General features: G+C 46.4%; 1 protein-coding gene across 1 annotated transcript in view; it reads left to right on the forward strand.

The window, feature by feature from the left end:
- Positions 1–5586: 5586 nt before the first annotated feature.
- The window catches only part of LOC143989047 (cytochrome P450 2K1-like), a 104719-nt gene continuing 84675 nt past the window's right edge, over positions 5587–25630 (forward strand). Inside the window, exon 1 of the mRNA XM_077489051.1 lies at positions 5587–5836. Within this exon, the coding sequence (XP_077345177.1) occupies positions 5651–5836 (186 nt within the window). The 5' untranslated portion in view covers positions 5587–5650. The remainder of the gene's footprint in view (positions 5837–25630) is intronic.

Below are 25630 nucleotides of genomic sequence, written 5' to 3' on the forward strand. Positions count from 1 at the left end.
GTGTATTAGTGTTTAGCAGACTGTACGTCAGTCCCTATACCGCTGAAGGACTGCTGCAGTATAGGGCAGCGGTCAGCAGTGGTGCACGTCAACCCTATCTATTGTGGACCGATAGCGGTCCTTACAGAACAGCAGACTGTACCGCACTCAAGCCTATGTACCGTAGCACCCTATACCAAGTTACCAGTCCTTATAAGAACTTTTGTGGAACAAGCAGGTTGTGTGTTAGTGATTAGCAGACTGTACGTCAGTCCCTATACCGCTGAAGGACTGCTGCAGTATAGGTGAGCGGTCAGCAGTGGTGCACGTCAACCCTATCTATTGTGGACCGATAGCGGTCCTTACAGAACAGCAGACTGTACCGCACTCAAGCCTATGTACCGTAGCACCCTATACCAAGTTACCAGTCCTTATAAGAACTTTTGTGGACCAAGCAGGTTGTGTATTAGTGTTTAGCAGACTGTACGTCAGTCCCTATACCGCTGAAGGACTGCTGCAGTATAGGGCAGCGGTCAGCAGTGGTGCACGTCAACCCTATCTATTGTGGACCGATAGCGGTCCTTACAGAACAGCAGACTGTACCGCACTCAAGCCTATGTACCGTAGCACCCTATACCAAGTTACCAGTCCTTATAAGAACTTTTGTGGACCAAGCAGGTTGTGTATTAGTGTTTAGCAGACTGTACGTCAGTCCCTATACCGCTGAAGGACTGCTGCAGTATAGGGCAGCGGTCAGCAGTGGTGCACGTCAACCCTATCTATTGTGGACCGATAGCGGTCCTTACAGAACAGCAGACTGTACCGCACTCAAGCCTATGTACCGTAGCACCCTATACCAAGTTACCAGTCCTTATAAGAACTTTTGTGGAACAAGTGAGTTGTGAATGTTTAGCAGACTGCAGCAGAAGGGCAGCAGTCAAGTATAATATCCTTTCTATATTTGGAAGAAAGAATATTATACATGTACAAGCCTATTACTGTACCACTGATACCAGTCCTGAAAAGAACCTTTGTGGAACTAATAATAACAGCAAGTCTTTAAAATTACCCTCACTGCCTGACAACACTGCTTCCTTCCTGTCCCTATACAAATTGGCAAAAAAAGAGAACGATTAGTGGTTACTGGAACAGCTCTTTTGTGGACCTTGATAGTAACAGCTAATGATGATGATGATGATGATGATGATGAAAGACTAATCTGGCTGTCCCTGTAGCATACACCGTCCTTTCCCTTTCTCTAAACTAACAAAAGACACTCAGGCTGCTGCAAGAATCAGCAGCACAGCAAACCTATCAACACCTAACACCTATACCAGTCCTGAAAAGAACTTTTGTGTACCAAATAGCTAGTGGTTTATCTCTCCCTACTCCACACAGGAACCTGTCCCTATCTTAACAGAAGAAAGAATGTAAAATGGCCACCGGATCGGGTGTATTTATAGGTTAGGGGGAATGTACAAGTGTCCATGTGCTGTCATGTCTCAATTGGCTGTCCTGTATCACATGATAAACGTGTCACCAAAGGTTAAAGTTCTTGTATACATTAAACACGTAAGTCCGCCGCGGCGAACGACGGAAAAAGGCGTTCGAACGTGCGGACCGCGAATGTCGGAAATTCGCCGCGAAACGACCGCCGGGCGAACCGTTCGGCCATCACTACTTAGAAGGTTAATCTGTTTTCATTACCTAAAATCACAATCACACATTACGTGTTATAGAAATAATTCTGCAAAACCTGCTTGGCTACTTTGTGCAATAAGTGTAAAAGACTTTTTCTTTTTTCTTTTATGCTTTGGGCTGTTTAGCGAGTACACTGCTGTTATCACATCTAAAAGTAAACCCATCAGACAGCATTTGTGTATGAATGAATATATAATACACTGATTTTATGTTTGATTAAAATCACTGACAAAGGATCTGGGAACAGTTGTTAGGAATAAAAGAGAAAAAGCTTCCCCATTAGTTTGCCTTGAATTCAGCTTTAAACAATAGCAAACGGCTAAATGCACAGATGAAATAGATATATAAGAGTTCTTATATCGGCCAAAGGATTTGTATTTTTGTCCATTTAGTTCAGTCCTGAGATTTACACAGCTTTGCCACTAAGCAAATCCTGTCTGGGATAACACAAGCCCTGTTTTTTCTCTGCTATGATTAACCACTTAAGGTGTACATGTACATGTATGTGCTTGCCTTCCAGCGGGTGGGGGGTCCGATCGACCCCCTCCCGCTGGATGCAGCGGTCCGTTTCTCTTCAGGAGTGATCCGGGATGAGGAGATGGCCGTTGGTTTCTGGCCATCCCCTCTCGATCGCTCCTGGCGAATGAGAAGCTTCCCCCGCTGTGTATAGTAAACATAGGCAGGGAGGAAGTGATATCATTCTCCTCGGGGCGGTCTTTTTGACCAGACTGCGAGGAGAACACAGAAAGTAAGTGTGCACCAATACTTCACATAGGCACACATAGGCACACAAATCCCCCCCAATCACCCCCCTCCCAGTCACAGTGTCAGTGATTGCAGTGATCATTTATTTACTAATCACTGCATTTAGTGTCAGTTGTGACAGTAAAAACTGTCAGGGCAGTTAGTGTTAGGTCCAGGGTAGCCCCCTACCCCCCAATAAAGGTTTAACCCCCTGATTGCCCCTAGAGTTAACCCTTTCACTCCCCTTTGCCAGTGTCACTAAGCGATCGTTTTTCTGATCGCTGCATTAGTGTCACTGGTGCCGCAAGGTAGCTAGTTATTTTTTAGGTTCACCGCCAGGTTTTTATAGCACTAGGTACGCCCATATACTACCCAATAATGGTTTTAACCCCCTGATTGCCCCTAGTTAACCCTTTCACCCCCTTTTGCCAGTGTCACTAAGCGATCGTTTTTCTGATTGCTGCATTAGTGTCACTGGTGCCGCTAGGTAGTTAGTTATTTTTTTAGGTTCACCTCCAGGTTTTTATAGCGCTAGGTACCCCATATACTACCCAATAATGGTTTTAACCCCCTGATTGCCCCTAGTTAACCCTTTCACCAGCGATCACCGTATAAGTGCCACTGGTGATGCTGGTTAGCCAGTTAGTTATTTAGGTTCCCCGTCAGGTTTTTATATAGCGCCAGGGACCCCATATACTACCTAATAAAAATTTTAACCTCCTAATTGCCCCTAGTTAACCCTTTCACCAGTGATCACCGTATAAGTGTTACGGGTGACTCTGGTTAGTTAGTTTGCTTTTTATAGCATCAGGGCACCCACTAGTTATTACCCAGTAAAGGTTTAACCCCCTGATCACCCGGCGGGTGATATCAATAAGGTTTTAGAGTCAGGGTCTGCGTCGTCCAGGCAGCGCTAGGTTAGTGCCAGTACCGCTAACACCCACGTGCAAAGCATAAACCTCCCGTAGTGGTATAGAATCTGAACAGATCAATATCTGACTGATCAGATCTATACTAGCGTCCCCAGCAGTTTAGGGTTCCAAAAAAACGCATTGTTAGCAGGATCAGCCCAGATACCTGCTAGCACCTGCGTTTTGCCCTTCCGCCCAGCCCACCCAAGTGCAGTATCGATCGATCACTGTCACTTACAAAACACTAAACACATAATTGCAGCATTCACAGAGTCAGGCCTGATCCCTGCGATCGCTAACAGTTTTTTTTGGTAGCGTTTTATATTTAAATCCGGAACGCAGTGCTTGGATTTCGGGGTCCCGTACATGGCTAGGCTCCCAAAAAGTCCCCCACATGTGGTATCCCCGTACTCGGGAGAAGCAGCAGAATTTATTTTGGGGTGTAATTTTACTTATGCCCATAGCATGTGTGTCATTATTCAATCACTTGGGACAAAAAAAAATATTCAATGGGCTCAACATGCCCCTCAGCAATTTCCTTGGGGTGTCTACTTTCCAAAATGGGGTCATTTGGGGGGGGGGGGTTGTACTGCCCTGCCATTTTAGCACCTCAAGGAATGAGATAGGCAGTCATAAATTAAAAGCTATGTAAATCCCAGAAAATGTACTCTAGTTTGTAGACGCTATAACTTTTGCGCAAACCAATAAATATACGCTTATTGACATTTTTTTACTAAAGACATGTGGCTGAATACATTTTGCCCTAAATTTATGACTAAAATTTAGTTTATTCGATTTTTTTTATAACAAAAAGTAGAAAATATATTTTTTTCTCGAAATTTTCGGTCTTTTTCCATTTATATCGTAAAAAAAAAAAATCACAGAGGCAATCAAATACCATCAAAAGAAAGCTCTATTTGTGGGAAGAAAAGGACGCAAATTTTGTTTGGGTACAACATTGCATGACTGCGCAATTACCAGTTAAAGCAGTGCAGTGCGAAATTGTAAAAAGACCTCTGGTCCTTAGGCTGACAATTGGTCCGGGGCTGAAGTGGTTAAAATCACTGCTCCCGAAAAAACTTCAGTTTTTAAAACTTTTTCTTTGCATTGATACATGTACCCTGGGGCAGGACCCGGGTCCCCAAACCCTTTTCAGGACAATAACTTGCATATTAGCCTTTAAAATTCTCACTTTTGATTTCTCACGTTCAAGTCCCATAGACATTAACGGTGTTCGAGAGTTCGCATGAACTTTCCAGGGGTGTTCGACTAATCCCTAGTCAGCACTGAAGAAATGTTTTTGCTGATAATGTAAATACAGGAGCGGGCAGCTGCTCAGGAACTAAAGAAACATCAAGTGGGATTTAGTGCAGTTTAACTTAGGTAGAATGCACGGGTGGGTTACCGCAAGTTTGGTAATAGGTATAGCTGTCCTTTTTAACACTCAGTACTTTGTTCTTTTAAAACAACAGGATAAAAAGCAAAATTCATTGCCACCATCCTATTCCCTTTTTTGGTCTGTTGGGTTATTCATCTGAACGTGGCCAAAGGTAATGCATCTACTTTTAAGACCTGCGCTCTTTTTGAAAGCAATGATTTTTCGTATGATACTGTGACCGACCTATTGACTTACCCATTTCATCTCTTTATTTAGCCATTTTTGATGCATCCCACTCCTGATGATTGTCTGAAATCGCCATGAAACACGTAGAGTCCATACTCAGGGATGCCAAACCAAGTTTGCTACAATCATGAATTTCTTTTATCATTTATAGTTATATTCATTAGGATAACCATGTTTACCTGCTCTGTATATCCATTCAATTTTTTAATTGTGATTGCTTGTACCAATTCTGTCTATCCATTATATACATTAAATATGTCAACATGATTATTACTACAATTAACTATGCTTTTTTTTTCATGACCCATGTATTATATATTATGATACATTATATATACCTACTATTCAGTATTTATATTTAATTCTTTGGATTGATTAGCAACTTTCTATGCGTATACAGATTTTCCCCGCAGGGACAGTGACAATTAATAAAATTTTAGCTATTCTAGACCATTTCAACACACATATCCATGCCTCATTTAAAGTTCCACAATCCATTTTCTTCATTTCTTTTTTTAAAACAACATGTTGATTTGGAAATTTACAATTTCCTAATGCTGTTTGTTATTAACGTTTAAAGAACAGATTGTGCACTAGAATAAAGGTGAAAGTGGACTGTTATGAAAGACAGCAAATTAATAGCCATCCACTAAATGCCAGATCCTGACTCTTCCCATAGCTAATCACAACAATGGATTTTGGATTCTCTGTAGCGACATACATTGTACTGGCTCTATCTATATTATATATCCTTATAATTCTGAAAAAGTGGAACAAGGACAATGGCAAAACATTTCCTCCTGGGCCATGGGCTTTGCCACTCATTGGGAATTTACATATTATGGATTTAAAGAAACCACACTTTACTTATCTTGAGGTAAGGAATTTTGTTTATCCAAAATATAATATAACAGTTGGCATAGTTTAATTTTTGCAAAAGTATTTGATTTGTATTAACAAAAATAAAAAGGATAGTTAAGGCAACCAAAATATTACAAATTTTTAACAAATATTTTTAATTTTTGGGTAACTATTAGCATCCCTGTTTTAATAAAAATGGAAATTGGAAAAACCCTTTAACTGCTTCCAGACCGCCCACTGCACATTTACTGCGGCAGGGCAGTCCGGCTGAGCAAAACAATGTACCTGTACGTTGTTTCTGCCTCGGGGTCTGGGACATGCTCCCGCTGTGATTGGACACAGTAGGAGCTAATCAGCGAGTACGGCGGTTTGCGATGGCCGCCGGGACTCGTCAGTCGTTTGCTGGAGAGGCATAACGGCAGTCTGCCTATGTAAAAAAGGCAGACCATCATCCTGTTAGAGTGGAAGAGAGAGATCTTGTGTTCCTGCTAATCAGGATTTCATAGATTTCAGCTGGAGGATCTTAAAGGGTGCATTATGTTTGAAGTTCATGGATAAGATATGTACAATTGCAATTGCAGGGGTGCCCTTGACTAGTGTAGTCTGAATGTTCCCCTTATATTATACCTTACCCATACCTTCCCCTATTAGAAACGAGACCACACCATAGGTTGGAGTAAACTGGCCACAACAGCCTTTATTAAACATAACTCAAAAATTCACTCCAATAACTTGCAAATATAAAATATATATAAATATATATAAATATATAAATATAAATAACTTTATTAACATATAAACCCCATTAAATAACATTGACTGCCCATTCTGGTGATCTCTGACGGTGACCCCACTTAAGCCAATACCAAATCACTGCGGTACACCTGACCAACTTCCAAAAGGCCTCCACCTGTGACCGGTCGGAGACAACTTCCGCCAGTGAACATAACCATATTCCCTCCAACGTTCAGGAATACCCAGAGGGGCCGATCGTTTGATGAGCCCCCCACACCCTTAGATCCCTTCTGAGTACCTGTCTACCGTCAGAAACCACCAGAAAACACACCGCCACAGCCCGAAAGGGTGACCCCCTCAACCTTGAGGGCCACCCCACACCCGAAGAGCTTTTTGTATCCCCTCCTGCAAGCCCAAGGACCAAAGGTCAATACCCACATCCGATAGGTTTCGAAGATAAAGACCAACATTCACCTCCAACTCCCGATGTCGAACCACAATGCCCCCGTTCTGCACCACAAACCTCCCAACCACCTTATTCACCCTTATCCTCGTTTTTTCAATGCTGGCCAAAGACCTAGCCCACCGCCACACCGTTCTGGCCACAATGTCCGACCATACCAAAATGGTGCCCGGGAAAAGGACCCGCAGGCGCAACACGTCCGCCTTAATGTCCGCTAAAATATCCTTCACCTTTCGAATGCCCAGGTCGTTGCCCCCCGCATGAATAACCAGCACATCCGGGCGCCTGTCTCTCAAAGCGAAGCGCTCCACCTCCCTCATAACACGCTCCCACCGCATACCCGGGAACCCCAACCACATTACCCTAGCCACCCGCCTGGGGATACCCAATTGCCTGCCTGCTGGTAGAGAATCACCTCTCCTGGCCCCCCAGCACACGTACGAATGCCCCAGGATCCAAACGAGGCGTTGAGAACCTCCATCTGGAATAAAAACAAAAGAAATAACACAACAACCAACGTAATGCTACAATCACAGTATTCCCCCCAGAAATCCTAACAACAAACAACGCCCCCAGCCGCACCCCGAATCACCCCAGGATCAACTGTGGCCGGACATAGGACCGGAACCTCCGAGACTCCCACCTACCAATCCAGCGAACTACCGCCTCCTCCAGCCCACATCGTGCAGCTTCGGTAGCCGCCCCGATCCGGAAAGAATGTGACGCGTATTCCCGTTCATCCAAGCCCACCGCCCGCAGGCATCGCCGAAAAACCGACACAAACTGAAACTTGGATAGAAAAGAGCCCTCCGCATGCACCAGAAAGGGGCCCGACCCCGCAGGCCGCACCGCCCGGAAAGCCCGTACTGCCGCCACCGGGCACACAGCCGAGCCCGGAAGGGCGAGCAGCGTAATCACCACTCCCTTGCCCCGTTGGTCTGTCTTGGACCTATGCAACCGTATACTCACCCGATCAGCAACCACCTGCACATCCTGATCCAACAAACCCCCAGCCACCCGTTTCGAGCGACACACCAACTCCCCTACCCTAAACGCCCCATAGAATGCCAACGAAAAAGCCGCCGTAAACAGAACGGTCTCGTAAGCAGACGAGCAAACGTCCACCAGCCGAGAACAAATAGCCACCAAATTGTCAAACGACACCGGCCGGCGCGCATCCCGACCCTTCTGATCTTTCCTGTACCCCTTCAACGTTTGCCACACCCAAAAATCCTTCGTCCCGTCCGGCTCGCCCAACATCTTAAACAGAAAGCCAACCCCGACAGCTTCCGCTCAATAGACGCAGGCGACAGTCCCATCTCTATGTTCCGGGCCACCCAGTACAAGACCACCCAGCGCTGGTCGGAGCCCCGACCAGCTACGCCAACCTCCCGCAGTAACGCCCACCATTCCGCCCACGCCCTAGAATAAGCGGCCCATGTAGCCTCACTCAGTGACCTCTTTAACCAACCTGCGGCGATTCCAAGGGCAGCTCCCACATCCACCCGGGGCAGGGCACCCCCGACTCCTCCGCTCCCGGTGCCAGCTGCCGGAACTTGTCCCACTGAAAACGAGAGAGCGAGTCAGCCAAGGAATTCTCCCCCCCAGGTATGTGCACTGCATAAACGTAAACATTGAGCCGCAAACATCGAAAAACCAGCTGCCGTAGCAGCCGGATGACCAGGGGCGAGGAAGCAGTCATCCGATTAATGACCTGCACCACCCCCATGTTATCGCAATTGATGCGCAACTTCAAATTACGAAACTCCTCCCCCCACAGCTCCAAAGCCAACACCACCGGGAATAACTCTAGCAGAACCAAATTGCCCAACAACCCCGCAACCTCCCAGGAGCGCGGCCAAGGTTCAGCACTCCACCGGCCCCGAAAAAATGCCCCATAACCCGTAGATCCAGCCGCGTCAGTGACCAACTCCACATCGAAGTTGTTCACTGGCCCCGACATCCACATGGCCCGCCCGTTATTCGACTCCAAAAATTCATGCCACGCCCGCAGGTCCTCCCTGTGTTCCTTCCGTAAACGCACATAATGGTTAGGTCCGGTCACCCCGGCGGTGGCCCCCGACAGCCGTCGGCAGAACACACGGCCCATAGGGATGATCCGGCAAGCGAAATTCAGCTTGCCTAACAGTGACTGCAGGGCCCTAAGCTGAACCTTCTGCCGGCCCTGCATCCCCGCCAACTCCACCTGCAGATCCCGTAATTTATTCTCTGGCAATCGACACTCCATTGCCAGCGAATCAATCACTATCCCCAAAAAACTCAATTCCGTAACCGGGCCTTCCGTCTTGTCCCCCGCCAACGGCACCCCGAACCTGCCGGCAATGTGCTGCAACGTGGACAGAAGAATCGCACACACATTGGATGCAGGCGGGCCCACGCACAGAAAGTCGTCCAAATAGTGGATGACCGACTCCAGGCCCGAAACATCCCTCACCACCCATTCCAAAAATGAGCTAAAAGCTTCAAAATAGGCGCAGGAAATGGAACAACCCATGGGCAGGCACAAATCCACATAGAACTTGCCCCGCCAATGGCACCCCCACAGCCGGAAGCTGTCTGGGTGGACCGGCAGAAGCCGAAAAGCAGATTCCACATCCGCCTTGGCCATCAGAGCCCCGCGACCATACCGTCTGACCCACCGAACCGCCGCATCAAAAGACGTGTAGGAAACCGTACACTCTTCCGGGTCAATGAAATCGTTGACCGACCCCCCTTTCGGAAAAGACAGATGATGAATCAAGCGAAACTTCCCCGGCTCCTTCTTAGGAACTACACCCAACGGGGAAACCACCAGGTCCCCCCACGGCCGTACTTCGAAAGGCCCGCCCATCCGGCCCAGCGCCACCTCCTTACCCAATTTGTCATCAACCACCCCCGGATTGTCCAAAGCAGAGCGCAAGTTCCTGGCAAACGGCGGCACCCCCGCTAAAGAACAGGGAATCCTAAAACCGTCCCGGAAACCCGAAATCAACCCTCGCGCCGCCTCACCATCCGGATACCTATTTAGGAAAGGAAGCATCCTTCCCAGGTTCACCGGCGTCATCCCTTTCGTGACCGGCATCGCAGGCGCGCTTACCCTTTTTGAAACAGCGGGACAGGGGGTGGTTGCCGCCGCAGCCGGAGCACTCATGTTTGAATCGGCACGCGCCCCCGAATTTACAAGCCCCTTCATTAAAGGGCCAGCACACCCCCCACTTCTTTCCGGCCGGCAGCCCCGAGGACGACGCACTCCCGGCCCCCCCCTGAAGAAACGGAGTGGGCGTCCGCGCCGCAGACATAAGCTTCTTCCAAAGGCTTATGTCCTTGTGATCCCAGCGCAGTTCCGCCCGCACCGCCTTACGCTGATGAAACTGCTCATCATAGCGCAGCCACGCCAACCCCCCATACACCCGATAAGCCTCACCAATCGCGTCCAGGTAACAAAACAACGCCGAGCAATGCTCGGGGTTCTTTTCCCCTATCACGCTAGCCAATATAGCGAACGCCTGAAGCCAATTCGCAAATGTGCGCGGGATCAGCCGATACCTACGCTTCTCCTCGTCGTCCTTCTTGGAAATTTCCGGCTTGACCCTATCCAAGTTAAACTTCTCAAGGGGGAGTAAAGAGAAAATCTCCACATACTCACCCTTGCCGATCTTGTCCCGCACCTCCTGCTTCAAATGTGCCCCCAACGGGCCCTCGAAGCAAACATAAACTTTGCACCGGGCAGCATCCGCGAGCCTAACTATATCGGACCGCGCCCCCGGGTCCGCGGCCACCGGGGGGACCGCCGAGCCCCCAGCCCCCGCGTCCACACTCCCCGACGCCACCGCAGTCGGGGCGTCCACCACAGGCGCAGCCCCGGACCCCCCGGCCCCCACCCCATGACTCAGCCAGGGGCCCACCTGTGGCGACCCCGAGCCCCCAGCAAACTTACCAACCAGGGCCTGCAACCCCTCCAACAGCTCCTACAGCGGACCCGAGGGCCCCCCTGAGGCTACTGGCCCCGCCCTTCCCGACGGACCAGCCGAAACCCCCCCATGCCGTCCCGGGACCCCGTGGGCCCAGAACCCTGTGTCACCCCCATCAGACCACGCAAGGCGTCCGCCAGCAACGCAGAATCATGCAACTTACCTGGCCCCACCGGGGCCCCGCCGACCTGCACCGGTCCAGGCGCAGCAAAGGACAGCTCCTCCTCCTGGGACAGCTCACTTCCGGACCCGACCTCCTCAGCGCGCACCGGGAACGCCGCCATCCCCCTGTGCTCAGCGAGGTCCTCCCGGTCCATGCGATCCGGAACGGCCGGCAATGTCCGCAGCCCCCCACCGCCCCCAGCATGCCGGCGTCTGAAACCGGCCCTGCCAGGCACCTTGGCGGCCCCCTGCGACCCGCCCGCCCCCCCAGCAAAAATGCGGCCCCCCGAGACACCCCCCGCCGCGCTGGTCCCAGCCCCAGAGCCCCCAGGCCGTGGATCGCCCGCCATGTGCTCCCCCCCATGAAGGTCAGACCCCAAGCTGAACAGGATTCCATCCTTTATAACTGGAGGCAAATTTAGAAGCTGCTTATGTCAGCCAGAAATATTAAATGAAACTGTATTTTATCTAAAATGGATTTTAAAACTTCTACAGATTTTCTGAATAGAATCTCATCCTCTTTGATGATTTAATATGATGCAATTAAGGAGGCAGACATACAATGATGAAGTAAATGGTACAGTTGTCAGGCCAGCAGTTGTATAAGGAGGTGACAGGGTGTGCTCATAGGAACAGGAGATGGCTTTGGTGACATGAAGTTGTATTCAATTGAGACCTGAAGCAGTGATAAGAGAGGCCTAAAGTGATCGTAAATGATCACCTCGTAAAAGAACCCATTCAGTGTAAAATAGAAATGATAGGCAAAAGTTTTGTGTGTAGGTATAAAAAAAATCCCTTTTTTTATAAGTTATAACATTCCCTTGGTCCTCAACTGCATAAGAGCTTGGGTGGAGAAGCAACAGTACACAAATTTTCCTGGTAAAAGGCTGTGTGGGACAGGTGTGACCGGGTGTTGAGGTGAGAGGTCGTAGTAGCCCGGACCTTGTTCCCGTGCTAAATACCTGTCAATGCAGTGCGTGGGAGATCTGAGGTGGCGCTGGGTGGTGGAACGGCTGGCTGCCATTCTGGACAGGTGACGGAGGGCACCCTATCCCCATGGCGGGCAGTGACGGCAAGCTCTCCTGTGGTGATTTCAACAGTGCGTCTCCTAGATGAGAGGGTAGGAGACACCGCGTGCCGGGGATAGAGCTGTGAAAGGTGTTGGAGAATGCCAGAGCATCCCTTGAATCCCCTGCTATGACCAGGAGGCAAGGAATGAAGGAGGTGGCCACACATGATGTTGCTGATGCGCAAGCACATCGAAGGAGAAGGAAAACCAGTCTGCCGCAAAGTTGGAGTCATTTGCCCACATCCCGGACCAGACAACGAAGGGTGGACAGGTCGGGAGGGCACAACAACCTCCCTCCCAGACCGGCCCTTCTGTGGGGAGAAAGAGCCAGGGCCCAGCACCACCAGTAGCAGCAGCCCAGGAGAGTGTGTCAGTACTAAGCAAAATGACAGAGGGAGAAACCTTGGAGCAAACCCCAGGAGGGGAGGAAGAGCCGTTCCTGAAAGATGTTCTCTATGCAATCAGCATCTGTAAGTCCTCTTTATCTGAAATGCCTGACCAACTTAAATGCATAAAAGAAGAGCTCTTACTGTGAAGACATGATGTGCAAGAGGTATGTGAACATACATCTGTTTATAGGGGAGACTTAGCCTCATAGAAGATATGATTCCAATTAAACAAGAAATAAAATGAATGAGGGAACAATTGAATATACTGTATGCATACATAAAATGGATGAAATAGAAAATAGGTTACGCAGGAAAAATCTAAGGGTCCTAAGTCTCCCGGCGCAAAGTGAGGGGATCAATCCCATAGAATATATGGAGGACTGGTTTAAAGGAATTTTTGGTAAAGAATCTGTCAAAATTGTTTTCAATTGAGCGAGCACCGCCTCCAGAGGGTCAGCCGAGGCCCCTTCTTATTAAATAATTTATTTACAAAGATGAAGTTATGATCCTCCAAAGAGCAAGGGAGATGAAAAATATATTGTTTAATGGCTTAAGGATCTCCATATACCCGGACTTTTCCTCGGAGCTACAGAAACAAAGGGCCAGATTCACAGAAGGCAAACGCATATTGCAACAGCTTAATATAAGATATGCAATGCTATACCTGGCATGGTTTTGGATAAGCACGTTTTTTAACACACCTGCAGAAGTGACACTGTGGCTGGATACTAATGAAGGGAAACTTCAGCAGAAAATGGAAACATGATAGGAACAGAGAATTAAAGTGGTTGTATACTCAATTTTTTAACTTTTACCTACAGGAAAGCCTATAATAAGGCTTACCTGTAGGTAAAAAAAAAATCTCCTAAACCTGTACGGTTTAGGAGATATTCCCCTCGGTATGCGCCGCTGACTGCAGCGGGGCATGCGCACAAGGGGATTCTCGGCCTGAAAATCCGGCAGTGGCCGGCCGGCCAGAATGAAATCTCCCGCGCGCATGCGCGGGAGTGACGATATAGCGGCTCCAGCCACTCACAGCGCCGGAGCTGCGATACCCGCAAGAAACGCAGAGGGAGCACGTCAGCTCCCTCGGCGTGGATCGGGCCAGATGTCGGGGCCTCGTTCTAAGGTAAGTATTTCATAATGAGCTAGTATGCGGTGCATACTAGCTCATTATGCCTTTTGCTTTGCAGGTTTAAAAAAATAAATAAAAAATTTGCGGGTTTACTACCGCTTTAACTAAGCCTATGTGACTGAAGGGGGTTTTTTGTCTTGTCATTTTTGTTTTTGTTTTTTTTGAGCACTATATATAATGCTATATTAGGGAGTGGGGGAGAGGCAGGCTGTAGAAGAGTAAAGGGATTTGCAAGTGTGTATTTTTTGTGGGGAACTCATACTTTTTATTGTTATACTTGTTTTTCTTTTTCACAAGAGAAATGGATCATAAAAGAAGTGGCACATATCACCTTAGCAATGAGACACGGTCACTTTAGAATCCCATGGGTACCCCTCTTTGGGTACCATGGATCCAAAGAGGGGCAGGGAAAGATAGAGGCGGGGTAAAGGTGGGGGGGGGGGGTTGAGCGGGAAGACTGGATGGATCAGATGGAGTGTATGGTAAAAAGGAGGATATGAGGGGAATGGATGGAGTATATGTATGAATGAGGGGGAAGGGTTGAGAGGGATTTATGCATAATCAGAATTCATGCATGAATGGGGAAGAACCACAAAGTTATAAGTGTGATCGAAGACACTCAAACACAAGATTTATGGATAATTACTTTAGTTTAGTGAATAGGGGAGAAGTAAATAATAGTCACTAGAGAAAGAGGAGGGAAATTCCTGGGGCAAACCAGAAGGTTAAAGATATGCTCCTGGAATGTTCGGGGAGTGAGGGATCCATCTAAGAGGCGGGTAATCTTTTCTATGACTAAGGCAGGTGGGGTTAAAATACTCTGCCTGCAGGAAACGCATCTGGAGAAGAAGACGATATGCACATTGAGGCATAGGAATTACCAGGTGCAATACCATTCTATTTACACCTCCTATTCGAGGGGAGTGAGCACTCTCGGTGGCTTTTTCCTGCTGGCAGAGTAAGATAGATGAGAAAGGTTGATATGTTTTTCTTTTTTGCTCAATAGAAGATAGATTGTGTGTTTTGGCTAATGTTTGTATCCCCCCCCCCCCACCTTTTGGCACAGAAATTTTGAATGATCTAATGAAGTTTATTATGGATGGTGATGAAGGACACTATTTGGAAAGAAAAATTCACCTATAGCAAGAGGGGTAACATTAAGAAATATGAGAACACATGGAAACGATGGTTAGAGGTGGAACAACCCCAATTATATTAAGATGGAGATGGAGATGTGTGTGGAGGGGGGACGGGGTGGACATATAAAATGTAAGATGAAGACTTTTTTATTGAAAAATAAATTACTTGATTTAAAAAAAAAAGGCTATGTGGGGTTGTGTGTCAGGACAAGTCTGATCATTGGATGGGAGCAGGATGAGTTTCCAACATAGCTATTGAATGGACCACAATGTGTTCTGCTTAGTGTGGTCAAGTACTGGCAGGAACACCAAGGATTTCACACAAAGGAAGCGAAGAGAACAGGATACTTTTTAATATAAGTACACAGTGTAGCAGGCACATATCAGGAATATGAAATGTTTGGTTTACATACTCATTAAGGTGTACACTGAAACAATAATTTTGGGGTTAGAATCCAAAATGTTTTAATCTGTAGCATCTGCAGCAGGGCCTGGGTAGTTGTTGCTAATTCAGAATTAGTTAATTTTTACCAAAGTCAGCCAGTTAACTGTGTCTGGTGACCTACAGGCTCCTTTTTCTGTAAAAAATGGCCCTGCAGCACTACATGTACAATCAGAAAGCATGCTGGCTGCAGTGAAGCCCAGCAGCTCAACTGCATACTGGGAATGCTCTGGTCAGTGATCCATCATCAATATCCAGTAGTTGAGGAGCTTAGCTGTTCTGCGGGTGACAACATCCGCCCTTGACCCAATGTAACTTGCCACCATATACAGAAATTATGACTATAGCTGTCTCAAAGAGAAGGATGAGCTCTGCCACCTTCTCCTTATAACGTGGATCCTGGAGGGTGGCCAACCATTATTAGTTCCTCTTCTTGATGCCCCAAACCCATCCAGCACAAATTACTGAAGACAGAGGAACCCAAGTATTGGGGTCGCTGAGAACAACATTGTCCTCAGCTAATTGCCCATATCCATTTATAAATCCTGGGGTACAGTATGTATGGGGTAGAAGCTTGCTCTATGCTTTCCTCCTATTCAGCACCAGAATGGCAACCATACTCCTCCTCCTCATGCTTCTTCTGTGCCTGCTGCGGCTGCACAGGGACAGAGTATGGATAAAGCAACACCAGGAAATACCCCTCTTCCTCCTGGTGCTATGCCCCATGTGTCCAGTCTATTATCCCCCCCAGTGTGTGCTCCAGCAGGAACACTACATGAATAGTTGTGCTGATGCCTGCATCACCCTGACTCATCACCCTGGTTTCCTCCTTAAATTGTGACAATATGGTGCATTTATCCTGAAGATCCACAGGATAAAAGGATCCAGTTCCACAGACCTCTCCTGATGTCATACTGGAATAGGTGCTCGTGTATGACCCACTGATGCAGCTGCAGCATGGCCAAGGTAGATTTCCACAAGGTGGACATATCCCATATCAGGCAGTTTGTGGCAAGATGGAGTTCATTCTGAATTTTTCCCAGCCAAAACACTGGCTGGGCATGACCACTTGAAATGGCTATAAACTCTTCTGGTCTACCTCACAAGATGATGTGGGGGTTAACCAATTCTGCACCCACCCCTGCAGAGCTGACATAATATCTGACTCAGGTAAACTCCTGTCCCTGTAGACATACCCGCTGAAAAATTGTGTGGCAGAATTTTTCCTCATCCTGCATGGCCACCAGTAAAGTGACCCAGTGGACCAGAAATGATATATAAGGTTCCAACCCATACTTGATGGACCATTTGCCCGTGGTCATGTGGACCTTGCAGCTGACTGCATAATCTCGCGATATGGAAACATTACCTTCCACATAATAATGGAGTGTAGGGATAGCCTTATGGGCTAGAAAATGGTGGCTGGGAAACTGCCACTGTGGTAAAACGCATGCCACAAATTCATGTAATGGGTCAGATTAAATCAGTTGGTACAGCAGCCGCAGTATATCTAACAATTTTTCCAAACTGGCATTGAAATACTGTACATGGGTGTGCCTGGGAAAATTATTTTGTTGTGCATTCCAGCAGCCGGGGAAGAGAGAAACCAGTGGGACCCATCTACTGTCTGGAGACATCTGGCCAGATGTTCTTTATGGAAGAATTGTGAGCAAAAAGCCTCCAATGAAGAAACTAGGCTAAGTGACTAAACTGCACAAAAACTTGAAAGTTTGGGACTGCATTTCTGCAGGTGGAGTTTGATCAGGATCAATGGTGTCCTCAATGCTGAGAAATACTTATCCATCATTCCATACCAGTAGGGAGGTGTGTCATTGACCCCAAATTGAATCTGCAGCAGAACAACATCCCCAAACATGCAGCAAGTGTCAATAACCACCATAAAGAAGAACAAGGAGACCTGGAAGATGGGACGGTTTGGACCCCACAGGGCCCTGATCTCAACATCATTAAGTCTGTCTGGGACTACATAAATGGACAGATGGATTTGAGTCAACCCACATCCACAGAAGATCTTTGTTTAGTTCTCCAAGATGTTCTCCATGTTGTAACAACCTACCTGCCTTCAAAAACTGTGTGCAAGTATACCAGGAAGAATTGATGCTGTTTTGAAGGCAAAGGGTGATCACTCTATATATTCATTTGATTTAAATTTCTCTTCAGTTCATTTACTTTCCATTTTGTTCATTGATAAATAAACTATTAATACTTCTATTTCTGAAAGAATTCTTAATTTACACAATTTTTTCACACCTGCCTACAACTTTTGCATAGCCATTTATCATTGACAATATACAGCACTGAATATAGTAATGTATAGCTCTGATGCAGCACGCTACAGTAGCAAACTCTCTCTTCCTAAAAACAGTTGTCCCTCATCCACAACTTCACCAGAATGACAAACAGATGCTGGTAGAGCAGATTTTTACAGCGTGTGGGCTGAGATATTGGCCAAAGTTTTGCTTTTGATTATGGGACTATTAGCTGGAGAATTTCCACTGAACGCTCTGAAAGTTCACAGTGGATTTAAACCTCTGAACAAGTCACATTTGGTCTAAACATGGAGCTCATCCCTAAATAGAGAAGAACACCAAGTATTTTGGGCAGTAGGAAGCTTGTGGGGACTATTAAAACCAATTAATGCGTGAGCGGCATTAAGCACAAACACACAAAAATATACAAAGTGACAAAATGCGTGTCAAAATTTTATGGAGAACATGTGGTAAATAGAAATATGCAGGTTTAGTTACATTTTTTAAAGCGTAGGAAAGGTCTAAAATTTTACTTCTAGTTCTGGTTGAAATAGAAGAGAATAGCCATAGCTAAACACCTGCTCCAGTGACATGTGTCAAATTAAAATTCTTTAAACTTCCTGTATAAAAATAGCAAAGAAAATGCAGTTCTGTGCAATAATAGCCTTAATGAAAAAGTACTATTACAATAACATCAATACAAAGTATACAAAAAGAGAAATTAATGTAAAATATAGTGCAATGCAAATTAGTAAATCAAGCAAGTTCACAGTAAAAATCAAGCAAGTTCACAGTGAAAAAATCCTTCCATCCTTACAATAAAATCAATGCTAAGTATACAAAAAGAGAATATAAAATATGGTGCAACGAAAATTAGTAAATCAAGCAAGTTCACAGTGAAGAAATCCTTCCATCCTTACAATAAAATCAATACTAATTATACAAAAAGAGAATATAAAATATGGTGCAACGAAAATTTGTAAATCAACCAAGTTCACAGTGAAAAAAATCCTTCCATTAAATAAAATGTGTCCAAAAGAACTATGAGGGTCATTTTCTAAGATGAATGTGCATACCTCAATTGGTGCACCAGATAAATCATTAGTTGATCTCAAAGCAACAGATAATAATATACCGGCGCACATATAAGTGCAACAGATACTAATATGCCATTGATAATAGTGCACGCCATATCATTAACAGTCCATTCACACAGGGGCAACACGACTTCCAGCATGACTTTGGGAGACAACTTGGACACGACTTGAGTATGAATCACAGCGCGACTTGGGGCGACTTCAACACGACTTGGGGCGACTTACAACACAACTTTAAGTCGCCCCCAGGCCAGGCGACTTTAATTTTAAATAAAAAACCGGCATGGGTTCCCCTCCAAGAGCATATCAGGCCCTTCAAGTCTGGTATGGATATTAAAGGGAACCCTGTGCCAAAAAAAATGGCGTGTGAGTCCCCCTCAAAATCCATACCAGACCCTTATCCGAGCCCGGTGGTTGTGGGGGTCTTGCGGATGGGGGATTATTGGAATCTGGAAGCCCCCTTTAACAAGGGGACCCCCAGATCCCGGCCCCCGTGTGAAAAGTACCCCTACCATTTCACAAAAAATGTGTAAAAAATGTTAAAAATGACAACAGCCAGTTTTTGACAATTCCTTTATTAGAGTCTTCTTCTTTCCATCTTCTTCGGGTCTTCTTCTTTTTTCCTTCCTTTGGTTTCTACCTCCGTCTTCTTCCTTTGCTTCTTCCTCCGATCCTCTGCTTCTTGCTCCGGTGTTCTCGTCCGGCATCTTCCTCCACGGCATCTCTTCTTCCCCGCTTCGTTCTCAGGCCGCTCCGCTCAATGGGAGGCTCCCGCTGTGTGACGCTTCTCTTCTTCTTTGTAAACCCTATGGATGTTGCTCTTTGTAATCTGTTCTGTGACACTGACTCTGTAATGTTCTTTATATTGATCCATAGTTCACTTGGGTCGCATGGCTTCCCATGCCATGTCTATCTATATAGGCTATAACAACATGTCAAATAACTTCATGTATCCCCTAATTGTTGGCCAATCCACTCGGCAATCGTGGTGGAATTCTTTTCCCCCATTTACACAGCATCAGATCTGGGCGGGATTGCTTCGTTTCCGGCGCGCAGGGGGTCCCCTGTCGTTCCCTCCATTCCTTGGGGCGGGGAGGCTCGGGACGCCCATTAATTGGCATAGTAGGCCCTTTGGGGTCTCCACCGTGCTGCGTTCCAGCTTGAGATGCAGATGGCGCCACTTGCACGTTAGCGGCGTGATGACACATAGCGCAGTCCCGCCCCTTTCCCTGGGGCGAACCAGCGCCGCATGACATGATGATGGGAGACTCAGGGAAGGATTATCGTGTGGTATCTCGGCACAAATCCTCAGACTCACCAGCTGGTGACAATCGCCATCAGAATCGCGATTGGCCACCAGCTATCTCACACTCGCTCTTATACCGTCTCCTACGGTATAGACGATGTAGACGATGAGGGATCACTCGGTCAATAGGCAGCACATTCCATTTTGCAGGTTGTTTTTTTGACTCTATCTGCTATTACCCTTCTGATAGGGAGGTAATCTTTGGCTCCAGCTTTGACTTTTCTGGGTATATCCTGACAGTATGTGATTCTGATACCAATTTTTTTCATAAATATTATAGTGATACTGGTCCAGCACTAGAGGTAGCTGTTCTTTGCTCCACTAATCTGAGTCCTACCCTCGGGTGTTGACTGACTTGGGAGATACATGCCGCTATGACCCATCAGTGCCGCCTTATTTGTGCCCATCAGTGCTGCCTTATCTGTGCCCATCAGTGCTGCCATATCTGTGCCCATCAGTGCTGCCTTATCTGTGCCCATCAGTGCCAACTTAACTGTGCCCATCAGTGCAGCCTATCAGTGCTCACCAGTTCTGCCTCATCAGTACATATCAATGAAGGATAAAAATTGCCTACTTGCAAAATTTTATAACAAACTGTTAAACATGATTTATTTTTTTCAAAATGTCCCATCTTTTTTTGTTTTTAGCAAAAAATAAAAATCCCAGCTGTGATTAAATACCACCAAAAGAAAGCTCTATTTGTGGGAAAAAAATTATAAAAATGTAATTTTTGTACAGTGTTGTATGACCGTGCAATTGTTATTCAAAGTGAAAATTGGTCTGGGCAGGAGGGGGGTTTAAGTGCCCAGTAAGCAAATCCATTTCACATTCAAAATGAGAGAATATGGTGTCATTGATACTGTTCATCAAAATGGTATTGTTCTGTAACCCCACATACAGCTTGACCACTTCAGGTCAGGAAGGTTTTACCGATTTAATGACCAGGCCATTTTTTGTGACACAGCATTGCATTATTTTAACTGACAATTGCACGGGCGTGCGACGTTGTACCAAAATAAAATTGATGTCCTTTTTTCCCTAAAATAGAGCTTTCTGTTGGTGGTATTTTTTTTTCTTTGACAAATATATTGTTGGTATTTGATCACCTATGCGGTTTTTATTTTTTGCGCTCTAAACAGAAAAAGACTAACAATTTTGAAAAAAAAACATTTTTTCTTTCTGCTATAAAACTCATCCAATAAAAAAAAATTTAAAAAATGAAATGTCTTCATCAGTTTGGGCCAATTTGTATTCTGCTTAAAAAAATATCCCAAAAAGCGTATATTGATTGGTTTGCACAAAAGTTATAGTGTCTACAAACTATGGGATAGATTTATGGACTTTTACTTTTTGTTTTATATTTTTTACTAGTAATGGTAATGATCATCAGCAATATTTAGTGAGAATGTGCCATTGCGGGGGGACAAATCTGACCCTAAGTGATACTTTTTGGGGACCAGTGACACCAATACAGTGATCAGTGCTAAAATAAAAATGCACTATCATTGTATAAATTACATTGGCAGGGAAGGCTTTAACATCAGGGGCAATCAAAGGGTCAACTGTGTTTCCTGGGTGTGCTTTCTTATTGTATGTAGGATGGACTGACACGAGGAAAAGAGACATCTGTATCCCTGATTAGCAGGAAGACAAGATCTCTCTCTACCTGTGTAATAGAATGACGGTTTGCCTTGTTTACATAGGCAGACCGCCGTTCTGTCTCTCCAGCGAACGATCGCTGATTGGCTCCCGCTGTGTCAAATCACAGCAGGAGCGCGATGAGAAATCAAGTACAGGTAAGTGATTTTTTGCCTAAGGGCCACCATGCCGCAGTATATGTACGTGTGGTGGCCCTTAACCACTTGCCGACCGTCTCACGCAGATATACTGTGGCAGAATGGCACGGGCGGGCAGAGTAACGTATGGGTGCCCCCCTGGTGCCCGAGAAGGTTGGCATCGTTTCAGGAGTGATCTGTCCTGAGGGGGAGGCCATTCATTCTTGGCCACCCCCTCACGATCACTCCTGACAAATGAGAAGCTTCCTCTGCTTCTGTAATGTAAACAGAAGCAGAGGAAGTCATGTCATCTCTCCTCGTGGAGCCTTTTCGTTCTGGCTCCTGAGGAGAGAAGACATCAATGTGAGTCTGCACCAACACTACACAAACACTAGTACACATAGGCACATATATCACCCCCCTGCAACCCCTGTCACCCCCTGTCACAGTGACACCAATAGCAGTTTTTATTTTTTTACTGATCACTGCATTGGTGTCATTTGTGACTGTTATGAGTGTAATGCCCTGTACACACGGTTGGACATTCCGACCACAAAATCCGTCTGATTTTTTTTTTAGACGGATTTTGTCCGAAACTTGTGTTGCATACACGCGGTCGCACAAAGTTGTCGGAAAATCCAATCGTTCCGAACGAGGTGACGTACAAAATGTATGACAGGACTACATAAAGGCCAGTAGACAATAGCTTTCATCCCCAAATTTATTCTGAGCATGCGTGGCACTTTGTTCTATACACACGATTGGAAAAAGTCAGATCAGATTTTGTTGTCGGAAAATTTGTTCTATACACACGATTGGAAAAAGTCAGATGGGATTTTGTTGTCGGAAAATTTTAGGTCCTGCTCTCAAATTTTTTCCGTCAGAAATTCAGACAGTAAAAACCTGCTAGAGCCCACACACGATCAGATTTTCCGACAACATAATCCGATCAGACTTTTCCCGTCTGAATTTCCGACCGTGTGTACAAGGCATTAGGGCTGTTAGTGGTAGGCCCCTTTAGGTCTAGGGTACCACTCTAACCCCCCCTAATAAAGGTTTAACCCCTTGATCGCCAGTGACACTAATCAATAATTTTTCTGATCACTGTATAAGTGTCACAGGTGACGCTAGTTAGCCAGTCATCTATTTAGGTTCAGCGTCAGGTACCTCCATATACTACCTAATAAAGGTTTTAACCCCCTGATTGCCCCCTAGTTAACCCTTTCACCAGTGATCACTGTATAAGTGTTGCGGGTGACACTGGTTAAAGGTTTAACCCCCTGATTGCCCGGCGGGTGATATCAGTTAGGTTTTAGGGTCAGATAGGGTCCGTGCCACTCCAGGCAGCATCAGGTAAGTGCCAGTACCGCTAACACCCACACACGCAGCATACACCTCCCTTATAGATCTGATCAGATCTATACTAGCAGTTTAGGGTTCCCAAAATGCAGTGTTAGCGGGATCAGCCCAGATACCTGCTAGCACCTGCATTTTGCCCCTCCGCCCAGCCCAGCCCACCCAAGTGCAGTATTGATCGATCACTGTCACTTACAAAACACATAATTACAGCATTCCCAGAATCAGGCCTGATCTTTTCAATCACTTACTGTTTTTTCGTTAGCGTTTCATACAGTGGCTGACAGCCTAGGAACTTTTTTACCTGTGAGTCTCACTAGTGTACCAGTAAATTTAGAGCCCAAACTGGCAAATTGAAGGTACACTAGTGAAGAGGCCCACATGTTTCTGACAGATAGAAGAGGAAGTCACTCATCTGTCAGATTCAGGCTCAGAATACGATCCTGTAGACCACAGCAGCTCCATGACAGATAGCTCTGAGTTGTGGTCCCTGCCAAGGTCAGGCGTACCAGACCTCAATCTTCTTCTGCTGTTGTTGTTGAGGTGCAAGAACCACAGGTCTCTCGTATGGAGCAGAGAAGTACTAGTGCCGCTCATCCTTCTGGTGAACTGGCAAGCATCAGCGGCCTAGTACACCCTGGTCGTAGTCAAAACAGCACTGCAGTAACTCGTGGTGATGTGGCGAGTCCCATAAGTGCAGTTCAAGCTGGCGATGTGGCAAGCACAAGTAGTGTCCCACTGCCACCAAGAAGACAAAAACAGGCCCGTCGAGCCCATGTCCTTCCTGCTGCATTCGCCAATCCTAATTGGGAACCAACTGCTTCTGCAGCAACCTTACTTTCCCCATTCATTGGCCAACCTGGAATGCAGATGGAAACAGTTGGTTTTACGACACTTGATTTTTATTCGCTGTTTTTCACCAAAGATCTCTATAGATCTATTGTGGACCAAAGTAATTTGTATGCTGGTCAATTCATCACTGTTAATCCCCAGTCCTCCCTTGCCAGAGATTGGAAACCACTGGGTCCACTGACCCAATTTACCATATGTCCATGTTCTCTGCCTCCATGACCAGGGCAAGATTCGAACAGTTCTTGCGGTTGAACTCTGTGGTCCTCGTGGAGACCCTGGATACGATTGGCTCTACAAAATTCGACCCCTCGTAAACCACTTCAACCAACGTTTAGCAGACTTGTTTACTCCCGATCAAGTTGTCTGCATTGATGAGTCCCTGATTACGTTTTCTGGCCGCTTGTCTTTCAAATTGTATCTTCCCAGCAAGGGTGCCAGATAAGGGGTCAAGATATTTAAGCTCTGAGGGGGCGGAGCGTCGTGATATAGACACGTGAGAAGAGTCCTCCCGCTCGCTCGGCCCCACGCCACCCCGCCGGATGCTGCCTCGCCGCTCGCAATTCCGGGTCGCTTGGAGTTCACGGAGAGATTGACGAGCGAACGAAAGGTGCTCCAAGCCTGGTGTCCCGGAAGGAGTTGTGGAGAGAGTGCGGAGAGAGTGCGCAGCGTTACCCCGCCGATCCGACCCAGTACAGCCCTCAGCCTCAATCCTAAGTTGCGGAGCCAGGTACAGTAGGTCACCCAAGGGGTGCCCCGCTGGAAGAACAGAGAAGCCCCCCCGGAGATAAGGTAATGAAACATGTTTTGGAGAAGACAAGTCGGAAGTTTGAGGTAGGAGAGTTTCTCACATACCCCCCCCCCCCCCCCCCCCCCCCGCTCTATACTGCTTTCAACGCTAGATGAACTATATGAACTGTTCATGTGATGCCAGGAAAATACCTGGTCTGCCTGTGTGAGGAGGTGCATGGCTTAGGTGCCCCAGGCTGGAGCAGATATGCAAGTATAAATAAGTAAAGTGTGGTGTATCTTGGAAATCTAAGACAAGGTTCTGCTGCGGGAAGAAGTTCAGAGGCTTATGAGCGCTGATTGGAAAGGGGGTCGTTTTATATTCTCCTACACTATACAGTAAAAAGACAGTAGGCTGAAGATGAAAGAGTAAAGAGGCAATATCATCCACGGCGAATCCTATGCCGTTATGGTCCCGCAACAGTTCCTATTGAAAACATTAAAGGGAAAATACTCTGCGTTAGACTGTTTATAGTCCGTATTACAGAGATTTAGCTGGGTGAAGATCTCCTGGGTTTGTAGCCTGACTAGGGGGCTGACTTTTGGCCTAACAATATTTCTTAAGATCAATTTGGTGTGAAAACACCATAGCCAACCTCATTACGGTGGATAAGGAAGGAGGGGCTTACGAGTGGAGTACCTCCAGAAGGTAGGGAAAAGTGACCAGAGAGTAGTCCACCATAATGGGAAATTTGTGTTCAGCCTAATCTTGTCCATTACATGATAGCAGGCGAGTCTCTGGACTGAGGCTAGAAAGAAGAACGCGGCTCAGATTGGAATGAATGGATTGGACTGAATGCAAGTTGAGTCAAGAAAATCTTATGGACACATAAGGATACATAAGGATAAGGACATATAAGGAT

Source organism: Lithobates pipiens, unplaced genomic scaffold (assembly GCF_037356315.1).
Source record: "Lithobates pipiens isolate NorthernLeopardFrog02 unplaced genomic scaffold, aLitPip1_a1.2 Scaffold_18, whole genome shotgun sequence".
Lineage (NCBI taxonomy): Eukaryota > Metazoa > Chordata > Amphibia > Anura > Ranidae > Lithobates > Lithobates pipiens.